Source organism: Pyrgilauda ruficollis, unplaced genomic scaffold, assembly GCF_017590135.1.
Source record: "Pyrgilauda ruficollis isolate IOZ18807 unplaced genomic scaffold, ASM1759013v1 scaffold51, whole genome shotgun sequence".
In the NCBI taxonomy this organism is placed as follows: Eukaryota; Metazoa; Chordata; class Aves; order Passeriformes; family Passeridae; genus Pyrgilauda; species Pyrgilauda ruficollis.
The window spans coordinates 270,211-296,192 of NW_024526711.1; the positions used below are offsets into that span (position 1 = coordinate 270,211).

Genomic DNA, 25,982 nt, shown 5'->3' on the forward strand with positions numbered 1-25,982 from the left:
CTTTTTAAGTTGTGTACACAGCACCAATCAGTAAATAACGTCATGAGTGAAGTTGCAACCAACTTCCCCTGATGCCTCAGGTTTTAGCTTTTATATTTTTCAGATTCTGTACTGCTTTAGCGTGTACTTCTGAACTTCATATTAGAGGATAGTAAGCTCTCTTCATTCACAAGGCATCACTCCCAGTATCAATAATATGATATAAGATGTCAAAACTTTGTGTTAAAGATGATCTACACACAAGAAATTTACTCAACTCATTTAATAAAACCATTTTGTTAAAAAATTACTTAGTAATGATTGGAATTTTACATAAAAAATTCAGAAATTACAAAAGATGGCATTGTATAACAAATATAATCTGAATATATGAGAAGAGTTACACATTTGCTAGTAAGGTCCACAAAAACCTATGCAAAAGGAGAGAGCAGCTGTTCCTGAGTTAATTGTGCTTCTTTTGATATTATTCTGATATAACACGGCAGCAGCATAAGATATTCTAAGAGAATTTGTGCTAAGACTGTCTCTTCTACTCATTTCATGACTGCCTTCTCCTGGCACAGTTAAGAGGTTCTCCAAATGCCCACGAAAGAAAGAAGGAAAGTATCTGAGGCCTAAAAGAAATACTGTAAATAAAAAGCAGTGTATTGTGAGGGGCCTACAGGTAAAAATACAGGTAAAAAAACCCCAAGCATCTCTCCTCTGCATCTCTCCTCTACACACATACCCATTTATGTAAATTATTCCTTCATAAGGCTTTACAATAAATGTGAAATACTTCAAATCTATATCTAATAAATATTACAAGAAAATAGTTTTCAGTATTTACATATGAAACATATAAAACACGATCACTGTAAGACTACTTCTTCAACTTCATCTTCTAAAGAACCAAGGTTATTAACTCCTGGCTTGTTTGTAGTGTACTGCAGACGGTGTCTGTTTAGGTTTCTTCCTCCACCAAAAAGCCCATTGTCTTCTTTCACTTTGACTTTACTGTTTTTATCAACAAAAGGCTTATTACTCGAGTCCCAGTCTATGTCCAAAGGTGGTGTATTGTTACTTTTAGAAAGAAGAATGGTACTGGCACTGCTTCCAAAGAGTTGTTCCATTAAATTGGACTTCTTTTCTTTCTTACTATCAAAATCTGCATTCTCCTTAACATTTTCTTCTAATTTGTCACTTTTCTGAGTGAGCCAACTTGGTCTCCCTGATCCCTTCCCAAAGGAAGGTACATAACTACCAAATGCTAACTCACTACTTAAATCTACAGTCCTTACGTTTCGTTGCTTCTGCCCTTGTGTTCTTGTGCTATCATCCTGGCTGTCCTTTACAGGAAATCCATTAGTAACCTTCCCAGGAATCTCAAAGACTGGATTAGTTTTCTCTTTTTTCTCCAGGGAATCAGATTTTCTTGCTGTATTTACGAGTGGAGCTTGGGAAGTTGGTTTTGTGTTTGTTGTATTTTGAATTTCTCTATCAATTTCCTGCATTTTAGCAAGCAGGAACTCTCTTTTTCGCCGCTCTTCCAGCGTTTCAGTGCTTTCTCTCTCTTCTTCAGGTTTGTGAATTTCTGTCTCCATCTTTATTTTCTCTTCTTTATCCAATAAAAAGTTGCTTTCTTTTTTAATTTTGTCATATTCTTTCCTTTGCCACTCTGCAAAAAATGTTTGAGCAATATTTAAAATGTTTTAATTTTAAAATACTCTTATAAGATTTTGAAAATAATGCAAGCAAAAGCCATTGAGTTTGTAACATGCTCTTCTATGTACAATGACATTTTCCTGCTGCAAGAATAAATTCTTCAAAAATGGCAACTAAATCCACACCTGATATCTTATCTCTGATAAGATATAAAAGTTTACTGTCATCTTCCAAAGGACATTACCCATGCTTTAGAATTTTCAAAGCAATTTGACTTCTGCCAATTGCCTTCCCATTTCCTGAGTTTGAATGAAAATGAATACAACATTACTGATTTTAACAGTTCTGACTTGCACAGTACTTTATTTTTGTCTTTCACCACTGCTGACATTAGGACAGTCCTGGGATATATGTGTGGGTTCTTTTTTTTTCATAACGGGAACTATTTCTGTGAAATAATCAGGACTCAAAGTCACAGGAATCATCACCTGTTTCAAGCAGCGAATGATTTAAAATACCCTGCATCAGTTGGATACAGCAAAGACCTTACATGAGTGCTCTTGTGCATCACTGCCAGGACTCAGAGTGACTGTGAACAGCTATGCAGGGACACCAAAGGTACTAAAAAGCAACTTATGGAAACCAGAAAATGCTTATGTGTAGAAGAAGGAGGAAGCTTCTCACATATTTCTCTCTTAAAAATATTTTTTCCCCAAGATAACAGATGTATATTTGGCCAAAAGTTGAATATGATTACTTGGCCCCTCCAACACAGTGGCATTCTCCTTTGAACACTTGACTCAAATTTCTGACTTAGGCTCTCACGAAGTTCCATGTTATCTACTGTACTTTGGCTCAGGCTTTCAGAAACTGTTGCAGTAGTTCAGTTAATATATTTAACATAGATATTTTTTTCAATAGCAGATCATTATACAAGTTAAGAGCCATGTTTCTGTCTGTAAGGTGGGGGAAATACCAGCTTATTCCATATGATGGGTAAGGTGGTTAAATCATCTTATTCAGAGACATAAAATCAGATTCTTGGCTTATGTAATACGTGATATAAGATTTTCCACAGATTTTACCTCTGAACACAGCTACAGATTTTTAGAATTCTTGTCATATAGAATAAGTACTACTGTTCATTAACTGCAATCACTGAAAGAGTTCTTTAATATGACAGGGTGCAGTCCATCTAAAATACCTGAGACTGACTTGTGCATTTAAGTGATTAAGATGCTGTGAAAACCAAACTAATAATAAAAAAGCAATATTAATATATAATGATGGAAACTGACATTTCTCAAATAGCCACACCAAATGATTCAGATAACAAGACCTGAAAAGAGAAACTAGAATTTCACATTATATAAGGCAGTAGAAAGTACCGAAAAAAAGGCTATATTAAGGAAAACAGATTTGTTCTACTGTAACAGAACAATAGTAAAAATAGTAACTCATATCTCAATAGTAAAAATCTACTTCCTACCTCAATAACGTTTAGCAAGTCAGAGAACATCAGCATTTACCTTCTATGTCATTCTTGTTTTGTAAAGCACAATCTCTCAGACTCTAAGACTTTTTTGTGGACAGCATTTTTTACTGCTGCATATTTAATCACAGCTGAGTACAGGGCATGGATTATTCTATATCCTGTATTTCTTTTTGATTCTTCTTTGCATAATATAACTGCAAATAATTTTCCACTGTAGTGATCTCTGCAAAATCATTTTGCTCTTTTCACCAGAAACCAGCAGCCTCACTTGATTAGTATTCTATGGTGCATTTTTCAGCCTTCAGCTGCCCATTTCCTTACCGTCAGGAAGTTTTGGAACCCTCTCCTCTAAGGACTCTATTTCCTGAAAATGTTTCAGTTTCTCTTCCCTCTCCCTGTCTTGGTCTTGTCTTAGGAGTTGTGTTTGTTCTTTCCACGCTTTGTCTTGAGTTTCTTTTTCCTGAAATAAATTAATAGAAAACTGAAGCTGATGGGGAAAAGCAATCAATAAAATGAACAACCTAACAAAATCATAAGAACTTCTATGTCATTCTGAAATCACATTCTTACTGCTAAACATAAAATGAGTAAGTCTCCTTAAACCAAACCAGCTTTGATGACCAAGGGGTTTGGCCCCAATATATTATCACCTCTAGTATAATTTTATACACCTGAAACAAAATGAATAGACAATGAACTCTATTTTGTATTCCACATTTCAGGGAAGTTGCAGCTCCAATGCCATAAAGCAAAATTATCATTCTCAGGGTGGCTCTCCTTAGAAACCAGATGTCTTCTGCAGGCAGTTTAACAGAAGGCCACATTTCACCATCATATTCTCTTAACAAGCAAGCAATTAGTCGCCCTCTACTTGTACAATCTGACCTTTTTACTCAAGTGAGTGAGTTGTAGATTCAGATAATTTCATTCTGGTACTTAAATTTATGGAGTATTAAGTAACAAACAATCAAAGAGAAAGGTTTAATCTCGGATGACAATTTTAGCTAGTGACTACACGTGCATATGTAAATGGCAAGAACCTGCAGAAAACATATTAACAACAGCAGTAAAAATCACTAACAGAAGAGTAGTGGCAATGAAGTGAAGAGAAAGTCAGCATAGTCCAACACATGGGAGTTACGTGCTTATTTTAGAACAAAAACTTCTAGATTAAGAATACCCTTCTAAGAGAAATAGCTGCTACTTAATGAACAAAGAAAAGATGACTGTTAGCCAAAAAACCTGCAAGTATTTTTCCTTCATGTACAAGGTTATCATTGTTATATTAAAAATATAAACTACATAAGGAGATGGTGGTCAGGTATTTAAAGTGCTTGACTTTAAATACTGAAGAAAGCCTAGACTTCCCAAATCTAATTTACATTATTTAAAGCAATAGACATATACAGAACACACAGCTGGACTCCATGAGCTGCACTTGTACCAACTGTGTGGTTCCGTAACTCACACAAGTACATACTGGAAGAATACATTAAACTGCATCCATAGTTACAGAAAAGGTTTGGGAAGAGAGAACATACAAATGAAACTGCCATGAAAAAGCTTCAGCCCTAACAGGAAGCCAGCCAAGACCATCTTCAGACCATTATTTCTGAAAAAAGGTCCTAGCCTCAAGTAATCAGAATTTGTACAATTTGTACCAGAATCTGATTCATCAGATATGTCATTCTGATTTGTAATACCTTACAAATCTCTGATTTTAGCCTGGGGTTAGCAATACTTCTAATTGGTACTATTTTGTACTAAAAAGGGAAATGGAAAAACTAAAAAAAAACCCAAGCATATTGACAAAGCTGGAAAGCCAAAAGAAATACCAGCACTGTGACAATAAGAGGAAGTGTTAGATTTATGCATTGTGAAATAATTCTGAAAAGTAAAAGAAACCATAATTAAGACCAAAAAGAAAACAGAGAAAAGGCAGCCATCACTGCACTGTTTAACAGATTACTTTAATAAGCATTAGAAACAACGAAAAAGGGTGAAAATGAAAATGAAGTCTTAAAAACTTCAAAGAAGTTACAGTGGCAGAAAAAAAAATGAGCTAATGGCTCTCAGATTATGACAAACTCTCTAAAAATTGAGTATATTTCTAAGAAAGATAGATCTTGTCTTAAAGAACATAATATTTCTGAAATTGTATTTTCTATATATTTAGACATGTATATTTCCACATTTTTTAAATATAAGCTCTGCATTTTACAATCCGATAGGTGAATTGTCTGGACTGGGTCTCAAATTTTTATGGAACTCACTATTTTAGGAAGAATTCCTTCTTTCTTGTTTGCTGTGTCACCACACACAAGTTCTGATTCTGGAAGAAGTTCTGCTGGTGAGAAGCATCCACTGGTCTGTACACTTTTGGTGAGCTGTGGTCCCTTTTTAATATTTTGGTTGCTGACTGTAGAAAATACAAACTAATTAAATGGTGTATTCATTTGAAAATACACCTCTCTCTCATTTTTCATGATTTGCAGCAAACAAAAGACTGTACTGAAGTCAATGGAAGTGGAAAATATTGATGAGTTTCACACAGTTGTTTTCAGCATCTGTAAAACCTAATCATAAAAAAAATGCATGCAAAAATTCTACTGAAAAATAATTTAAACCCCACCTTAATGCTACTTATAGGGTCATTACAGTGCACTGAATATTAGTTAAAAAGTCCCACAAAATATCTCACTCATCCTACTGCTTGTCACAGAATCAAACTCATAAAATTAAAATTCACTTACTTGAATCTTTGAAACACATATACTTATCTTTATGGAATGACATTTAAAAAAATCTGAACCTAAAATGGAATAATGGTAGAGCATCTATAATAAAACAAGCAGCAGACAAACTGTTTGAAATACTGGCGTTAAATATTTAAAACAGTCCCATAAATTTCTGTTTCTTCTGACAAGTAGATTCTACGGATTTTTCTCCAGTGAAAACAGTCTAAGCACACACACAGACACACATATTTATGGATAAGGTTTGAGACTGTCTTGTCACACCAGACGAAATCACTGTACTGATACTTTTAGAAGATTATGTTCTGGGACACATATACTCTGAGGAAAAAATAAGTGCAGCTCATGTGACAGATAACACATTTGAATTAGAAAAAAATAAATAAAACAGATCACAAAAATATTCTTAGAAGTGAAGATACGTATTTTTAAAGCCTCTCTAATTTATTGTCAAGTAAATATTATCTATCATCTATTGGAGATTTTACTACCAACATTCCCCTCCTCCTTTACTGAGGAACTTCTGGTATGAAAGGAGGTAAAACTGCTGTTTGGTGAAGTTCTGTATTTTTGCTCTGCTATGTTACATAACAGACAAAAAACCAATGATTTGTAACCAGTGCTGTGTTGAAAGAAGTGCAAAAAGGTAAATGTGCTTGAACAAGCAGCATCAGGGTTGAGCACTGAGTGGCATGAAAGCCATAACCCAGCTGAGACATTTCAAAGTGATGCTAATAATTTTTCTGCTTTTATTTTTGCTTTGTACAAGTTACCTCTTTTTCTTTGTACAATATCCGTGTCTTTTCTAGGTGATGACTTCAACATACGATTAGCATATATATTTTTTGCTTCAAGTTCTCTTTCTTTTTCCTGTGAATGGAAGAGGTAGGTATAAGAAACAGTTACTAGTATTTCATTTACCAGTCACTAGCAAAGCTGTAATGTAAATTAAAAATAGGTATGGTAAATAGAAACAGAATAAATAATTGTCTCATCCACTATTTTAAGGATAACAATCACATTCCTAACTCTGCTAATGGTATGAGAAAGCAGACAACTTTCTCCTGCCCAAAAAACTCCTTAGCAAAACATTAGGGAGGAAAAAAACCTATCTCTGCAGTGAAAATAAAACTAAATGCCAGTGCTTCCATAAACATGAACAAGAGTTACACCACGTGTATAGACTGCACAACTGAATTTTAAGTGTTGTGAAGAGTTAAACATTTCAAAGCAAGCAATGATACTTGTCAGAGGGCACGTCAGTATCAGTTAGCAGAGGCCCGTTGCATCATACACATAGAGGCATACCTTTCTTTTAGCACATTTACTGAACAAAATATAGAAATGAACAGTGAGTTATCAGAATTCATCTGACAATGACAAGGTTTTCAAACTGTAAACTCCACTAACAAATCTTAAAACTCTTACTCCAAATATTTTAGAGGTGCTAACACTACTGCTACTTGCTGGACAGCTGGGAATGTGGTGAACTGGTTAATCTCCAACATATTGAGACTTGGAGTTTGAGGAAAATTCTCCCAGAAACGAAGTACTTTAGCTTGAGTCTTACTTATTTTTTTCTAAAGATATACTAAGTAGAACATAATATTTTAAGTACTTTCATTGAGAATTTCGACAACAATCATGATGGTGTGGGGTCTAAATAAATATTTGCACACATTTAGCAACACATGAATATCACAAATAAATTACATTAATCTTCATGCAAACCTACTTTAATGCAAGTATATTAGTAATAAAGCACTATTTACATCTGCAGATTTAATTTTAAATTCAAGCCTTCAAACCTAATTTTCCACAGATTTTGTGGTTTATTCTCAATGTTTGACCATGTATTTGATCTTGCTTTTCTTAACTAGTGCTAACAATAATGATTAACACAGAGGCATTCCTATTATAAACACTGTAGGGTCAGAGCACAGAACATTTCAATTTAATGCAGAAGAAGAGCTCACATGTTGTATATAATTAAATACACATCAGAGAGTGCAGCCAGTGGTAAACTATTCAAACCTGATTACAGATACTTCCTAAGATAAAATCTCAGAACATGGTTAGCAACTTCTACTCTTTTCACCTATTTTACCTTCAGCTTCTGATTTAGCTGATTAAGCTCTTCTTGGAGAACTCTGTTTTCTTCTTGAGCCTCGTACAACTTTTTTTTCTTTGAATGTAACTCTCGTTGAAAACTGCTACTACTTAATTCAAGATTTCTTTCCAGATCCTTCAATTAAAACAAAATAATATTTTTAATAAATGCAGTAATTTTTGTAGTCAAATTACTTATATAAAATTAAGTAAACCAGTGTCTTGAGTTTGGATACAGGCTCAACCATTGCTGTAACACTTAAACGTTTAATTGTAACTTTGAGGGGGCAAAGCACCTGCAGATGCTGCAGCTCATCCTTTTGAGTATTCAGAGGTGATTTGAGGACATAATAGAAACTCACACTACTTTCTGCAAGGCTCTTGCAACAGTGGACCTCCAGATCTCTAAGACAAATCTCCTACTGATGGGTAAGAGCGAGAATCCTTCCCTGAAAGTGCAGCATTAGAAGGAAGAAAACATGAAGGAATTTTTAACCTTTCTACTAGAAACTAGCCTGTGATTATGATTTCACTTACATGCCCTCCTCTTGTAATAGCTGTTTTAAGTAAAGCTGTGACAGTAGGAAAAAACTGGAAGAAAATCCCTTACTTTTTAAAGCATGATTCATTTCAACATGATCCAGTATTACAAATGCTGAAATACCTAATCATAAAAGTACAGATGACAGATGGTGACACTACAGGATGAGGTGGTTTAACTAACTCAGCCATTTATATATTGGTACTGTGGGATTTATTTTATGAAAGCTTAGTTTCCAGCTTAATCCTTGGATTTCTTATCTCTGTAATGTAATTTAGGTTTAATTACTAATATAGATACCAAACCTTAACATCATCTCAATGACATAATTTAAGCTAACAATAGTATAAAATTTATATACAATATATATACTATCAAAACAGTACAACTACCAACAGATTTTAATAGTGTTAACACAATTTTTAAATAAGTAAATAAGTTCATAAACATATTTACAGTGTAGACATGCTTAGACATGTTTACAAAAGCAAAAACATTTTTGCTGGATGAAATTAAAATATATTGGACAAATTTCTTATAATTTCTTTTATACCCATAAAAAGGTCTAAAGATATTTCAGTATTTAAAAAACATGATGTAACTTTGTCCAGCTGGGCTCCTAGATGTGCAGAATAGTGGACAATCAAACACTGTATGAATGCTTTTCAAAAATTGAAAAAGAATTATTACATAATTTTTTTTTTTTAGTGTAAAGTTCCCTAAATACCCAGATAATTTTACAAACTGTTTCCCTCAAAAAGGAGAAACTAGATTGCATGAAGTTATATTACATCTGTACCCACTTCTGAAATGTTATTGCTAGGTATAAAAACATTTAAAAGCACAAATCCACAGGATATATTCTGACAAAATATGCTTAATTTGTAAAGAGAAATTTGAATGTACAACTATCTCATATGTAACTATATAATCACCTTAGAAATAATTTACTTGATTCTACTTATGGGTAAAACCAAAAAATATTTGTTTTCTATTTGCTCCACAGCTGTGTAAAATTACAATTCATTATGGAAAGAAATATCTGTACCAGAATTTCTTGCAAAAAGAAAGTCATCCCACCTTAATTCTTTTTTCCCTGTCCTCCAGCTTGCTCTCTGCTAAGGCTAGTTTCTTTGCCAGGTCATCTCTTTCAGCAAGGTGCTTATCTGCAGACAGCTTTTTCAGTTTCTGCAAGACAGTTTTTTTCCTGTACAGTTCATCTTCCGTATCTTTCAGCCGTCTCTCAGTTGCACGTTCTTTCTCCTGAGATTTTCGTAGGCGCTCCCTTAATATTCTAATCTCATTGTTGTGCCGAGCAAGGAGCTGAGAGATTTCGTTTTCTGTATCTTCAAACTTATTCAAGGCTTTCTCCTGCCTGTGCTGAAGCCTCTTCAGTGCCCTGTTTTCCTTCTGCAGCTCATCCAGTTTGATGTGGAGTTCAGTCAGTTCATTTCGGAGCTCATTGATTTTCAGCAGCCTAGCAGAAAGAACTCTTTTTGTAACAAGATCTATATCTTTTGCAGGAGAATCCCTAGTGAGGCTCTGAGAACGGAAACCCCACCGTGTCCCTCTTTTGCTTGGTGCATATTTGGAATCCAATTTCTTTGTGGCTGAGAGAGGAAAAATAAAAAGCGTGTTTACTATTAGACAATGCAGTTTGTCTATTCAGACATCCTTGGAACCAAGCTCTGTCTGAAACAATCATACAATATCTAGCAGAGATGTCAGCTTTCAAACCAGACAATAAAAGGCGTATATATGACAGAGTTATGCTCCTTTTGATAGCTGAAAAATGGAGATTTATGTCTGTGATCTACTGTAGGAGGTAATATTTGCAGCCATTAATATAGGACCCTTGTAAAGAAATAATCTGCAAATCGTATCAGAAATAAGAGTAATATTTTGTTAATATTTGATATTGTTTATTAAAATGGTTTAGAAATACTATACTGTAAATGCATACAAAATGATCACATGCTTTTAAAATGGCAACAATTAGCTGAGCATTAGCCAGTTATGTCTTATGCAAGATGTAATTCTCCCAGACAAATGCAGTAGTATTTTCAAATCCAGCTGCCATGCTTACAGACAAAACAGCAGATTTCAAAGGCTCAATGCAAAAAGCCTCCGAAGCAAAATAATAAATCCCATGAAAATTCAGTTCTCCCTGAGTAATTTATTCTTGTATCACAAGTTATTTTCCACACAGTATTCTCATTTGATTACTTGTATGCACCACTTGCATTCCTATTTATTGCTATTATTATTATTGTCATCCCCACACATAAAAGCTGAACATTTTGTTTCTATCTTATGTGCCTCTCATGGCAAGCTCAAAGAATGAATCATATAATCCACTAAAAATATCTCTTAAAACAACTGAATAAATAGAGTTAATTAATAGAGTGCATAATTCCTTAAGGTATATCAGCGTTTGAAAGAAGTACACTGAGCAGCAGTTTGTAATTCTGGCTTGAAAGCTGGGATACAGCAGCAGTCCAGTTACGTGTACACAGACAGTGTGTGTGACAGCAAATTCTTCCTCCTACCTTTGCCACTCACCATGTTTCTATTCTACTGAGAATACTTGTCAGCAAAAATAACAGCTTAAAAATACCTTCTTATAATTTCCTCTAGACATTTTGCAGAAATACTCATACATTTTCTGCTCGGTGCTCATTTTTTTTACAGCTTGGGCAAACAATAGAAGGTGTGTTTTTTTCCTTTACAAAGAACATTTATGTCACATTCAAGTGTAAAAAGATTACCTAATACATGCACTGCAGGAATGATGCCACTCCTAACACCAACCAAGGGAGTTCCCATTAACCCTAGACCTGCAGTCCCTGTAAGAATTTCTCCTTATTTAGGGCACACATAAAATTCCAGTACCAATATTTTACTTTTGATCATACAGTTACATTGGGGAATAGTGCATTTCAAGACAATGTAATATGACATACACACTACCTTCATGTAATAATTATATTCAATTCTGGCTATGTAAACAAAGAACTGGTCACACATTTGCCCCGTCCAAATTAAACAGCACGGTGGAACTGCTGTTTTTGGTTCCCAGACAGATGACTACCATGGAGGAGATGTCACTTCTGAACACAGAGAAGCTCAGCAAAACACCAGTTGCACCAGGATACCCACACTGTTAAGGATCTGCAGAGACACATTCCCTGGGCAAATTAAACATTTAAGGTCAGACCTTTGGGCACAGCCTAGATTGTAACACAGACCAAATGATTCACACAGTATCAAGCATTTATCAATGAACAAAAACATCTGCCCAAGAAAGGTAGGATACACTATGACTTCACAAAAAAACGTATACAATTATTTAGAAGAAGCTGTCAAAGTGCAGCAGAAAGGCTTCACAGCCCTACCTCAGCCCAGGGCCTGCATAACCATGCTATTCTTCTTTGCAGGGATGTTCACCTCCCTACAAACTCTATCAAAAAAGCAGAGCCTATGTCTGTGAGGGAGCTCAAAGTGGAGCTGCGTCATCTCAAATTGGAAATATTTTACCCTCAGAGAAGAAGCAGGAAAAACTTTCTTTTGAATCTCCATCTGAACCTAATTTTCATCAAAAATGTTTTCTTTTTTTTTAGCTACATTAGCAGTCTTTTGTTTATTTAAAGTCACAGTATTATTCTGTAAAGCTTAGTCAACTAGACTTCCACAGGACAGGTATCTATAGGTTATTTGGTCAGGGAAATTTTAACAACTGTCTCCTTTTTACAGACTGCGTAGCAAGAACATGCCTTGGGTTTTTGGCTTTGAGCTTTCTGTCAGTGACAAAAAGAAAGCATCAGCATGATTCAACAGAAGGCTAGTATAAAAGCAATATTCACTTGCTTAGAAAATTATGGAGAATTCTGAAAATCACCAAAATTTCTCCTTATGCAGGAGAAGGTTAATTTCAATTTTCAATGGAGCAGCTACTGTCTACCTGCCATCTGTAGTATAATTCACACGAACTGTATTTGTAGATGCTTACAATGCTAGTTTCTCTTTTTTGAGTTTTCAAAGATAATTAACCCTCTGGAGCAGTTACAAAACAGCAATTTCTACTACCCACCTACCTTGGTAGTGCAACAGGCTGTTTGAAGTCTGTGTTTTGTGATGTCTTTTTTCTTGGTTTGTAGATGGAGAGCTTAGTGCTGGCGACTGGCTGGATGAACGAGATGCATTACCTTCATCTGAATAATAGGAGTCACTATTTTTATCCTCGTCCGATTTCCTCTCCTGCTCAGAATCTGGGCTCCTTACTCTTTCTCCCATTTTTCAGGTTTAACAGCTTTCCAGTATTTTCTCAAAGACTGCTCATCTTGGCACAAAGGACCTTTTAGTTGTCACAATGGCAGTAGTTAGATTATTTCCTCCAGTTTATCATCTTCATCTCCAAAGACGAGATCTCTGCAGTTCAGTTCAGCAAGCAGTAGTTATCATTCAGAATGCATTTTTCTGTAACAATTTAGAGAGAGAGAAAAAAAAACAGTGAGGATGGTTTTGCTAAGAAAGAAAGTTGTTTAAGAAAGAAAGGTAAAAAAACTGTAAAATTATTCATGATTCCCACAACCTTATGACACACACTGTGCTACCTATTGTTTATATTAGTAATTATATTTATATTAAATGTGGCAGGCATCACTCTAGGAATGCTACCACTATTACATTCAATAGTCTGAGGTATTTAAATTCCAAAAGAGAAATCAGAATACTAACACAGCTAAATCTAGAATAAGAAACTTCTCCCATGTCAGAGAAGGGAAAAGAAAAATTTGGAAAACAAAACAGAACACAAGCAAAAGTTTGTTGATATTCAGGAAACTAATTTAGACATGTTTTAAAACTTTTTAACCAAATGAATGAACAACTTATTTGTGTGACTTGAATTGAGATATCTGTAGAATTTGACTAAATATTCCATTTCTCAATTTTTGACATTCCAATGATGTCAAATAATGGGCTTGAATATCAATTGTCCCATTTGTCTGGAAAATATCCATTCCCTAACCCCTAATGAGACTGTACCTATCTATCTCAATCTTCATCCTGAAAAGTACTCCCATACCCTACAACATCTGGTGCTTCATGCCTTTAAGGACTGGCCAGAGCACACACGTTTGTGTCATGTGTACTTATATATTTACATCTATATTTATTCCTTTTTTGTATCTGATAAGAGAGACCATGCCACCGGTACATGATAAACATTACATCTGAAGCAGGTACCAAATAAGAAAGGCTCCTCCTGCAGCCTAATGCAAACTGAAAAATCCCATATCTCAAGGTGAAATCATCCCATTTTGTATTTGGAGATACTTCCTGAGAACATAATGGAGCAAATATATTCAAAATTTTATTCACCTTCAAAGGTCAAAAGAATTTTCTCAACAGTTGAGGAAGTGTTTTCCTGACTACGCTCAGCTTCCCTTGTCTTTTGGCTCTCTCACCACTGTTGGCAGCTTTCAAGCTTAATTTCACCATCTCTTTCTTTTCAATCCAACTTTGAGATACCAAGTCTCTAGTGGGTGAATAAGTAGGGCCTGCATCAGAGCCCATCAGTTCCACCTGTTGAACGACCTAACCTCCTGGCTGATTTCTAAATGGCAAAGCAAATTACACACCAAAAAATTGAGCTGCTTTCACTCAAAACTGCTCTACGCTGCAGAACATTCAACATACCTGGAAATGAGCTGTAAATTTTTCACTATATTTTTATTTCCCCAATAAAATAAACTTGGCCTTCTTCTCAGCCTTCACTGCCTATTACATGCATTACTGCAGAGCCAAGCAGAACAGAAATGTCAGCTGCAAAGACAGTTTTCATTACAAATTCAAGCTTTCTAGCTCAGTTCACTGTTAGCACAACTCTGTCTCCAGTGACTGGAATCCATTTGGCCTCATAATCTATACAGAAGGAATTAGAGGAATAAATATCCCATCAGGTTTCTAAACTGGGAAGATAGTTGGAAATGAATACTGAATTATCTGGAAAAGAGTATTTTTTGTCACTTAGGAAGTAACTTTCCAAAATAACGTTTTTTAAACACCTAAATATTTTCAAAGTGATCCAAAAAAAAATTAGATGCTGAAAACTTATGTCAAAAGAATCTGAGGAAAACTAAAATTTCACTGCAAAGCCTAGGAAGTTAAATCAGCTATGCTTGAGATCACCTGTCCTAGAGATTGCTCAACACAAGCTGGAAGGTATCATTATTGTGAACATTCAAATAATCAGGAATGATTGTTCTTCTTCCTTACAAGATAGTAGAGTTATTAAAATTATTTTGAAAGGATGTACCTAGTAATAACTGTAACTAAGATCATGTAAGAATATTAGAACATATCACGGTGCTTCCCTACTCCCAAACACTTCCTTTCCTAACTCCTGGCCCCACAAACACCTGTGCAGAATGGATGTTATTTTGCTCCTTGAAGAGCAAAACAAGACTGAACAGATAGCATTTTGGGCACAATCTGTACTCTAGAGGATGCACAGGCAAGACTGCATCAGGTCTGTCTCCACAGGACAGAATTTCAGGGAATGCAAAGACAGAAACTAACACATTTACATAAAAGTACTAAAATAATATGAGACATAAAAAGTACTCTGGAGGCACAGACCTCATATTCTTACATTTAAGGAAAGCATAAATGCCTACAGTTCATGTCTAATTATATATATAAAAGAAGAGCACTCACTTTTACCGAATTAAAGTGATCAGTTATTTTCTAGCCTCACAAGAGTTCACTGAAGAGGCAATAATCTTTTTGAAGAATGCTTTTCATAACTCACTGTATTTAAAACAAACAAATTGTAAGAACTGGAGGATTAGAATTATCCACCAATCCTGTACTGGATATTCCCCACTCCTGAGAATATTTTGCTAATATTTTAGACATACAGATATAAAAATGAACAGGAATTTTCAATGCATTCTGGAAGTACTTGAAAAGCAATGGAATGAAAACAAATTGAAAAAGGTAAAACAAAGAAAGCTCCCTTGAGGAATCCCCAAAAACATCTCTTGGATCTTCAAATGGTTTTTAGTTCTATAACTGGTAATATTATCATATTTTCCATGCAAAACAAAAAAAACCCTTAATCTGTCAAGTCTTGCCAAATTAATTTTTCCAACAGTTCATAATACAATTTGATTAACAAAAGCATGCACAGTTTATCTTGAGAACAAAAGAATAACTAGGATATTTGAGTTTCACCTCAGTAAGCCTAAGGACTGTTTAATTAATAAATGTTTTGGTTCCCTGACTTTCCAATTGTTACAAACTAGTTTGAGTTGATTATAAAGTGAGTTTAACTCAGGTGAATAAGATCCACAAAGATATCTATTTTCCCCTGCAGGTTTAATAAGTTGTGAGCAGTGAAACATTATGGATTAGCAGTGGGTCTACTAAGCTCCACCACCACCATCAAAATCCCAATCCTCTCCCCTCAAAAGCTCAAGGCATGCTTTTAGAAGACTAATAAATTGAGATCACATCAATACAGAGAGGCTGAAGGAAATCTGAGACTTGCATGATTTAGAAAGAGTTTTGTTTCCAAGATTTCACACTCCTTCACTTCTGGTACTTCTGTCTATTGCTGTTATTTATATATTTTGTATCAAAACCATGTTCATCATTACAAAAAACATTCAAGCACCAGGTCACCGCAGAGGACATGACAGACAAAACAGAGAACACAAAACAACTCCAACAGTAACTGGAGATTCCCTATTACTCCTAAGTGAATCACTAAAACAGAAATTAAACTGTGGAACTACAGGTATTATGCAACAGACAGCAAGGAAAATTACTCAGCAATTCTTCCCATGCAGTGCATCCAAAGCTTAGTTCTCTAGTGCAAGACTCATAAAACTTTTGAGTCCTTTTCCCCTTCCCAGTGCAGGGGAAGCTCAGTGCCTTTGCTGGTGACCGAATGGCACTTCCCCGTACAAACACTGACCTCTAACGGCCCGCTCCGTTCTTCCACCTATTCTGAGACAGGACACTGCAAGAAAGCCAGCTTCAGACAGGTACAAAGCATCAGTCCAAGTCACTGAAGTGCTGAACTTAAGAGCAAAGAATAATTTCGAAAAAAATTCGTCTCCCTCTACTCCATGCATCCATCTTTTTCATATCCAAATACTGTAAGTTTTCCAGACAAAAGTCAAGCAAAATTATTTACTTTTATGGCATCAAAACAGACTGAATGACAAGCCTTAGTGAGGACTAAGTATAATTTCATTAGGTACTGCACCTGCTGGCTTAACTGTACACAGTTTTTCTAGGTTTACTAGCTTTCAACAAAATCACAGAATCAATTACGTTGGAAAAGACCTTGGATATCATCAAGTCCAACCTATGACTGGACATCAGCATGTCAGCTAATTCAGGGCACAAAGTGCCATGTTCAGTCTTAAACACTTCGAGGGATGATGACTCCACCCCCCCTGAGCAGCAGCCTATTCCTATGTTTAATAAACCTTTCTGTGAAGAAATTGCTCCTAATGTCCAACATAAATCTCCCCTGGCACAGCTTAAGACTGTTACCTTGTCCTGCATTTTGGTGAATTAAAACGCTGTATGATTTTAAAAGCCTATGTTACATTTACCTGACTCTGTCCCAGTAAGCCACAACGCTACTTCTGTCAGATCTCAAAATGAAAAAGCTGCTGTAAGTCCCCGGTCAGAAATGAGGAAACGGCACTTCAGAGCACATGCAAGCCAGTCCTACAACCGGGAGAAGAGATTATGTTTCTAAACCAGACAGCTTCACGGGGCCCGTGCCGTCGCTCATATTGCCAGCCATGCCCCGGTGCGTGCGGACTTACCGAGCTCAGCCCAGCGCCGAGAGCAACCCTCCGGGTCCCGCAGCGCAAGCAGGCAGCTTTCCTTCACCCAGCGGAGACTCTTAAAGAACATATCGAATGTTATTTTCTAGCAGCACTTCGCGATGGCACATTTTAAATGCAATCACCGAAACCTACATAAATGACTTCGGAGGAAAGGAACTGAACACCAGCGGCCCGAGACCTTTCGGAGGCCAACCCCAGGCCTAGGCCCGGGCCCGTCCCAGCCCCCACAGCCCCTAGGAAAACACGGCCCCACGGCGGTCCTGTCCCCCCGCCGTGGCGCTCCCTTCGCCCCGCGATGTCCGCGATGTCCCCGCCGCCCCCGGCCCGTCCCGGCGGTACCTGCCCAGCCCCCGGCCCGCCCGGAGGACGCGCCGGCGGTTGCCGCGTTACGCTTAAAGGGGCCGCGCGGCGGCCATTGACAGCGGCTGCCCGGCAACAGGCGGCGGGGCGGGGGCGGGCTCTCCTCGTCAGCCATTGGCTGTTCGCCCTGCCGGCTTGGCGACAACCGCTCTTTCCATTGGTGGGAGGCCGAGCCCCGGCTGCTGATTGGCTGAGACGCCGCTAAAGAGGGCGGAATGTGGAGGGGCTGCATCGCGCGGCGCCGTGCCCCGGCGGCGCCTGCAGGGGGCGCTGCGGGCCGGGCCCGGGGCCAGGTGAGCTCTGCCGAGCTGCGGCCCGAGGGGACACAGGGCCGCTCCACGAGAGCGCCGGGCTCCGAAACCCTGCCCTGTCCTGCCTTCACGGTCTTGGTTCTGTTGGGCGCCCCTGTGACATCGAAGGAAAGCAGCCCATGGAAAAGCACGGGGGATGCTGGTTGTCAGCCGGGTAAACATGAGCCGGCGTGTGCCCAGGTGGCCAAGAGGGCCAATGGCACCTGGCCTGTGTCAGGGCCAGGGCAGTGACTGTGCGCCTGCACTCAGCACTGGTGAGGCCACACCTGGAGTGCTGTGTCCAGTTGTGGGTCCCTCACTACAAGAAGGACATTGAAGTGCTGGAGCGAGTCCACAGAAGGGCAATGAAGCTGGTGAAGGGTCTGGAGCACAGCTGAGGGAGCTGAAGGTGTTTAGCCTGGAGAAGAAACGTCTCAGGGGAGGCTTTTTGGTTCTCTACAACTCCCTGAATGGAGGTTGTAGCCAGGTGGGGGTCAGCCTTTTCTTCCAGGCAGCTAATGACAGAACAAGGGGACATAGCTTCCTTCAAGCTGCTCCAGGGGAAGTTTAGATTGGACATTAGGAGGCATTTCTTCACAGAAAGGGATATGAGACACTGGAATGGGCTGCCCAGGGAGGTGATAGAGTCACTATCCCTGGAGCATTTAAGGAAGGACTAGACGTGGCTCTTTGTGCCATGGTCCAATTGACATCGTGGGTGGGTGTTCAGTCATAGGTTGGACTTGGTGATCTCAGAGCTCTTTTCCAACCGAGGCTCTTTGTGCCCCATGGTCCAATTGACATCGTGGTGTTCGGTCATAGGTTGGACTTGGTGATCTCAGAGCTCTTTTCCAACCTAATTATTTCTGTGACTTTGTTCAGAGAGCTGCCCAGGAGCACAAGAGTAGCAGAGCAGCTCGCCACAGTGCTGAGACCTGTTGTGTCCCCTCTGGGCAGTGGGACCAAGGAAGCCTTTGGGGAGCCTTGGGCACGTTCTAGCATTGCCAGTTTGAACACATGGCTTTGGATCAGGGTGGCACCTGGGGATAATGACAGGTCAGGGTTGAGAGCAAAACAGGGGAACAGGAATGGATTGTACTGACAAAAGGATGAAAGTATTGCCAAAAGGTGGCAAAAAGGCTTGAATTCAAAGGCAGGCCCAATGTAATGAGGCTGTTGTGGTTTATTCCACAAAAAAGTAAGAGGGTTTCTAAACCTTAGCTTTTATTACTCCAAGTTACTGCTATTTTTTTCCCCCTAATGCTAATCGTTATTAAAAAATGTAGTTAAGCAAATTTCTTTGTGGAGAGAAGAAAGGAAAAGGAAATAGGATATCTTGCTTGCTTCACTTGCTGGAGTATGTTATGTTAGCACAGCGATGAAAGTGACACAAGAATTTGGGTGGAGCAGGATAAAGTAGAACATTTCAGACGAAGATTATAACCTGCCTGTATGGGAAAGCATAAATGGGACATTCTTGAGAGGGAGACATATTTGCCCTTGGCAGAACTGTGTCTCCACAATTCTGGAAGTTCAAAAGAAGTGTTCAGTGACCATTAAATGAAAATAATAAAAATGGAGGAAACAGGACAAAGTTTTGGTTTTGTTTACCAAGGCAATATTTTCGGGCACAACCTGTCATTCACAATAAAAATAAGGAAATATGTGAGGAAAATAGTTTTAATGCACTTGAAATTAAAATATTGCTATCCCTCTTCCCTGACTATAAATTTTAGGAGGAAAAAGAAAAAAAAACAAAACAAAAAATGTGATTATTAAAGACTTGAGAGAGTCTCAAAAATTATGTGTGTTGTGCACAAGAACTCTCAATATGTTTAATTAAATTACTGGAAAATTTAATTTATTGAGTAGGCTAGAATGCCATCAGAAACACGTCAACATAAACTCCTGTAAAAGGAGAGGAGATGTATACTCGTATTTCAGAAGCACAGATGTAGCTGTGCAGCATAAACCTGACATGGAGTCTCCCAAGTAATTTTTTGATCCCAATATTAAAGAAAACAGGCATGAAGCATTCAAAAAACCCCACCAACCAGTCTTTGAATTTCCTAATTTCAATTGTCTCCCTAATTGCATTTAGTATTTTTGCTGTACTTGCATTGCTATTATGAAATTGGTTTCAATAAACAATAAAACTCATGTGGATCTTTTTTAAATTCATCCTCTGTGGCTTTGTGTAGCTCGCCCTTGTGCTAAACAGCGAAAGCATATAATTCATCACAGCAACACTGGCAGAGAATCATTGATGTCCTTCAAAAAGATCCAGGGAATGACAAAGACGGAATAATTTTATAGCTTGCAACTGGAGGAAATGTATTGCTTGCATCTGGCAGCAAGCCAGGTCAGAATCTGAGATGCTGTTGCTGTTGTAAATAGGATGAAAGGGATTCATAATCCATCTCCATGCCCACCGTAGCTAGGAAAATTGTAAGCAGAAAAAGCAATTAAAAAACCAAACATGAGAAAGCATTAAAATACATGGGAGAGACCTTTTTTTTTGTGTTGATGATTTATAGACTGATTGCCATGGCTAACCATTTGAGGCCTGGTTAATGACTAACTAATCATTACTTACTGAATATGGGTAACACAGGTATTGAATTTAGGCAGTGTCTATGTGTAATCCAAGTATTGAATACAGGTATTGAGTCATAATGAAAACAGGCCTCTCGTTCACAACAAATGACATCAGATTTCTCCATGAAATGGTCCATCCAGAATAATGCCAACAGACCTGAATTAGCTGCTGAGCTAGAATAAATTCAGATATTGTGAAATGTTGGCATAGGGATTAACTGATAGAAAATTGTTAGTCTAAAAACTACAAAAATGTATTTTAGATATAGTCCTAACAACCTAACAGCTGATACATGGCATATAATTGATGGTGCTGTATTTCACATTCCCTTGGACAGGACAAATAGATTCATCACCTGAGCAAGACATAAAATTTTGGAATTTTCTTAAGTCTGTGTAAGGAAGTCTGATGTCTTAACTGCTTGCTTGGTTGGGAAGGTCATTTAAACAGAGTATTAAATTCAAGAGCTGGAGGGGGAATTAGAAGGCTCAGAAGGAACAGCCCTAGCCTTGGAGCTGAACTGAGGGGAAGGATGCTCTAGAAAGGGAAGTGGAAACCTTCAGACACTAAATCAGGTCCTAATGTCACAGTTTGCTACTTCCAGAGGTTCCAAAATGGGATAAAGCTACCAGGCTTATTCAGATGAGTGGAACCTGTGCTCATTTGATTGTTGTAAATAAATATGTATGAGAAATCCCTGATGCATACAAAAAATGCTATTGATTTCTACTGCATCATAGAAATAGCTGTGGCAAACATGGTGGGGACTGTTACAATAACTGCACCTAATGTAATGGATAAAACAGATTCCCTGAACAGACAGAAAAAAGATGACTATCAAATTTGAAAAGGGAATACCTTTCTAGTATTGCTTTCAGTACCACAATTTCTATAAGAAGTGCGGACTTAAAAAATGCATGGTCATACAAATGATGGAGTCAAAGGGATGTGCTGCTTGCTTAACCAGAGTATATGATGTGAAAATTCATGGTGAGATTCAGACTCAGACATTCAGTTTCTGCAGAAGGTCAAAGTGTGGTTAAAACTATCAGACAAGGTATGAAGTACCAGAGAAGACCCTTTTTGGCTCCTTTAGCTCTCAAGTTTTCTGAGGTTTCCCCCCAGAACAGACCATGTGATAGTGCCTTGTATGTGCATGAACCCTTATATGCATCTCCCAGCATATACACCAAAGGTAGTACCTTGCATACACATTGGCAAAAACATTTTGTTCAGAATTGAGGAGGTTGTACTATAGAGGTTGTGGCTCTAAGCAGGTCTGGGTAGTCAGGAGTGGTTGTTCAGTGTCCAGTAGCAAGGGATATATTTAGGGAAGAGAATCATAGAATCCTTTAGCTTGGAAAAGACTTTTAAGATCACTAAGTCCACCATAATTTAGTCCTGGCCTGGATGCACTCTGGCACCTGTGACATCACAGCCCCCGTGTGACAGTGGGGACAGCTGCCAACAGAAGCAGCAGATAACGCTGCCCCAGTACAGCCGCGGCACTTCCCCTATCAGTAGCTCCCTCCCATCCCCACTGAAGCCCTGCTCATGTCCTTAGGCCATGCTTGCCATTACATTCCTTCTCTTGTTTGTGCAAGGCCTCATCCAGTACCCGCAGCAGGCCGGGAATGGGCTGGATGAGGCCACACTGGAGTGCATGCAGCAGCATACTGAGTATCTGAACCAGCAGATGACTCAGCTGATTCAGGAGCTGGAGCAGATGAAGCTGGAACAGAGTGGTGGGGCCTGGGGGGCCCTGCTCGGGTGGCAGCTCTGGGATCTGAGTGGAATCCTCATCCTTCTCTTGGCGCTGTGGTTTAGACTTGGGAAAACTTGAGGCAATCCAGACAAGGGTGGCCAGAAGGAGAGGTCCAGCAGCAACTTGGTAGAGGATGAAGAAGGATGCAGCATTGTTGGAAATGTGGAAGAAGACAAAAATGATGGAAATGAAGAAGGCAGCAATGTTGATGCAACAGCAGAAAGCAATGCTGGAAATGAAGCAAAAGAAGGCTACGAAACTGCAAAGGAAGAAGTGAACCAAGATGAGAAGGGGGAGGAAGCCAATGCTGCCAGAAATGACGAAGACAATGACGAGAAGGCAAACGGAGAGAACGATGACCACAATGTCAAAAGGAAGCTTGGAAGCCCTTTAGAGGAGAGCATTCAGTTGCCTGATCTAGATTTGGACAAAAGCTGCTCACTGATAACAGACATGATGGATAAACTCATCCACATCTTTGGAAAAGGCTTGTCCAACAGTTTCTACCCAGTGTCACAACAAGCCTTCGGAGTGGGCAGCGCCTTTGAAGGCTGGAGTCCCCAGGCACAATATGTTGTGTACTGTGTGCTTTTACCCCTGAATCCCCCTCCAGGACATGCCTTCCACCTGGAGCTGGACACTGCAGGCATGCTCCAGAGGAACTTCTGTGTCTGTGTGGAGCTGCTGTGCACCTGCATGAGGGAGAGGCTGGGGGACGACATGCTGTGTTTCCTCCACCACCCCAAGGAGGAGCTGAGAAGGAAACAGGAGCCCAGCCTCCTGCACACCCTCTGCACCAGCTCCTATCTAGATGTGGAGAAAACTGTCCAGTGTTTCTATGGATTTGTGAGAGTAGCCTGGCTCTGTTGCCTCAATCCCGCCACTGGCGTTTAATGTTGCAGCCCTGCAGCCGTTCCTGTAAATTTCAGCTGAGGAATGACCAGGAAAGTTTCACGGCTGAGATGGTCTTTGGAGTGCAGCAAGGAGACTCAGATATCTTTGTGGGCAGCACGCCTACAGATGTAGGCATCCCAAGCACAACATGGCTGGAAAATTATGCTGTGGCAGAGGCAGAATTCTTCAGGCATGTTTCCAGGCAGGCCCCCCAGGGCAGCTGTCACTGCAAGTGCCTGCAGCTCCTCACAGGCTTCCTGAGGAGTGTAGGTTTTTCCAGGTATGCCCTGAAGACAGTGGTGATGTGCCTCCTGAGCACTGTACCCCTGACACGGTGGTGCAGGAGGGATTTCGGGCAGCGACTGCTGGATATCCTGAAGTACCTTCGCTGCTCACTGGAGACAAAAGAGCTTCACCACTTTGTCTTCAGCAGTGAGAGCTTTCTTATGGAGATCAGCTTGCCCTTCGGCTTCTGGGTGGCTGAAGCACGCAGCCTCTTTGAGCAGCTGGCCAGCAGTCCAGATGCCCACAGGAAGGCCGTGCAGGAGTACCACCGCCTGCTGCATCGGCTCAAACAACTGCTGATCCCTGGCCATTGAAAGAGACCCTGGTGCACGGAGCTGTGCTTGTGAGGCCTCTTGGCAGACCCTGTATATATTAACCTCCCGTAGTTAGTGCATTTGCTGTATATAATAATACCCTCTTGTGGCGTCGTGTGGTTTTTAAATGTTATTGTTGTTTTCTGTTAGTTTGTAGAATGTTTAATCCTCTGTTCCCCCCGTTTAAGTCCCTCAGAATGGTTTCTCCCTAAGTTGTTTACACCCTGTTTTTCCCGCCACTGGGTTGCCCCTCAGAGTGATTCATCCCCTGCTCCTCCCCTTATGCCCTTATATATTTGTGTCAATCCTTATGGTGCTTCCCACCACCCCTGCCTGTCATTGTAACCACGCCCCTTTCTTTCGAGAACATTCTGTGTCAATGATCCCTAGTCTAGTCCATGGTTTTTCTCCGAGGCTTCTTTCCGCCCCTGTGCAGTCCTCATTGGTTCTGCCATATCTTATACTCCTCCCCTTGCATTTGCTTAGTGGTTGCCTTATTTTTCCACGCCTTATGCCCACTCCCTTTATAAGAGCCTCCCCAGACCTTTTCCCACTGACGCTTGTCCCTGGTCCCATCTTGGAGTAAAGCTTCCTGGGCATCCATACAAGTGTCCGCTCTCTCGTTCCTTGGGATTTCACAGCTTGCACTTGTCTGTGTCACCCACGCGCAGACTGCACCACTACCCGGCTATCCTCAGAGAGAGAGCCTGGGAGTGTCCGCTCTTGTGGCCCCCTCCGGTCACATGAGGAGCAGCTAGCTGGCACCTCTCCGCTCCAGTGACCAGTGTGAGCTACACCCTTTAGTTAGTGTATTTACTATACTTAGTAATGCCCCAGAGTAGTTCATTTAATATATATGTATTAGGGTCCTCTAGATAGTGAATTTACCATATGTATATAGGGACATTCCGGTTAGTGCTTTTACTATATACATTAATGCCTCTACTTAGTGCATTCAGTAATCCCCAGCCTTCTTGGGTTTTGTTTCAATAAACTGGGCTATTCCAGTATCTGGATTTGTGCAAGCTCTTCTTGAGCTTGTGCAGACCTAGAGCATTTGTAAATTCCACTAGTTGTGAGTTTGTGACTGACTGGGTGTAGGCACTCTTATTAGCAAACCTCTTTTAACAAATGCACACAATTCTCATTCTGTGTTGCTCCTCTCCATGGTCTCCCTGGTGCGGCAGCCACTGAAGACCATGGTGGCTACAAAGATGATTTTTGCCCTGTGTTCCCCTTGCACTCTCAGGCCATGCTGGCCATCCCACGTGGGCTCTCCAACTCCCTGGTAGATCTGGCGAGGCAGGAACCAAGCATGAGGCAGCACTGCTGTGCTTCCTTGTGTTCACTGGGCAGACAGTGAAGGGCTGTGCACATCCCAGAGGCTCTGCAGGGCTTTGGCACCACAGAAATGAACTTGTTGGATATGCAGAAGACTGCTGCCTATGGGAATTTCCCACTGGAAATCATGCCCTCTCTCCTCTGCCGTAGAGGCTGCCTATGAGATGACTGAGATCTCTATATTGGAGCATGAATATATACATATTTAGAATCCTGATGAAAGCTTTTTCCTTAATATATATTGGAATATTGTTCTGAATACAACATACATTGTGTATAAGCACATACTTCCCATTACTCTTAGCTATCTGCAATCATATAATCAAAATATTTCGAAGTGTAATGTAAATAAATGTTAGTCTGTTTTGACATTATAAATATTCAAGGTCTCCTTGTACTTTTTAATACATGTTTCAAAATAAGGTGTGATTTTGTTGAAGCCCAGATGTTTTTCTCTACTTCGTGCTTATCTCTCTTTAGAAATCAAAAGCCCAAGATCACTTTCAGAACTTCCCTCCCATCTCCTGGGCTCTGGTGTGACCCTAGACCTCTCCACTGCTTCTTTTTACAAGTGCTCCTGAGTCATCGGCTGAGAAGTGACAGCTCACCTTTGACAGCTTAGTGTTATAACTCTTTGAAAGGATGTCCTTTGGTGTCACTTCTCATACTATGACTTCTTTCAACCCCCTCAAGAGGATTTTCTTGAGTATTCT

At 39.5% G+C, this 25,982-nt stretch overlaps 2 protein-coding genes across 3 annotated transcripts; one reads left to right on the forward strand and one right to left on the reverse strand.

The window, feature by feature from the left end:
* Positions 1 to 275: 275 nt before the first annotated feature.
* On the reverse strand, positions 276 to 17,855 carry LCA5 (lebercilin LCA5). Of its 2 annotated transcripts, XM_041480446.1 has the most exons (10): positions 17,761 to 17,855; positions 17,398 to 17,476; positions 17,179 to 17,296; positions 12,640 to 13,021; positions 9,626 to 10,155; positions 8,003 to 8,140; positions 6,669 to 6,765; positions 5,413 to 5,558; positions 3,461 to 3,599; positions 276 to 1,657 (listed from the first exon to the last, which is right to left on the reverse strand). In XM_041480446.1, exons 4-10 carry the CDS (start codon positions 12,836 to 12,838, stop codon positions 852 to 854), a joined length of 2,055 nt encoding a protein of 684 aa, XP_041336380.1. In that variant the 5' UTR covers positions 12,839 to 13,021; positions 17,179 to 17,296; positions 17,398 to 17,476; positions 17,761 to 17,855; the 3' UTR covers positions 276 to 851. The 2 variants fall into 2 exon arrangements, with proteins under 2 accessions (XP_041336380.1, XP_041336381.1); XM_041480447.1 differs by lacking the exon at positions 17,179 to 17,296 and having other exon boundaries at positions 17,554 to 17,841.
* Positions 17,856 to 17,996: 141 nt separating this feature from the next.
* LOC121360493 (inositol 1,4,5-trisphosphate receptor-interacting protein-like 1) lies at positions 17,997 to 23,928 on the forward strand. Its single transcript, XM_041480355.1, is given in 4 exon segments — positions 17,997 to 18,246; positions 22,275 to 22,415; positions 22,515 to 23,297; positions 23,300 to 23,928. Coding segments are annotated over 4 exon segments (1,803 nt in total).
* Positions 23,929 to 25,982: the final 2,054 nt, after the last annotated feature.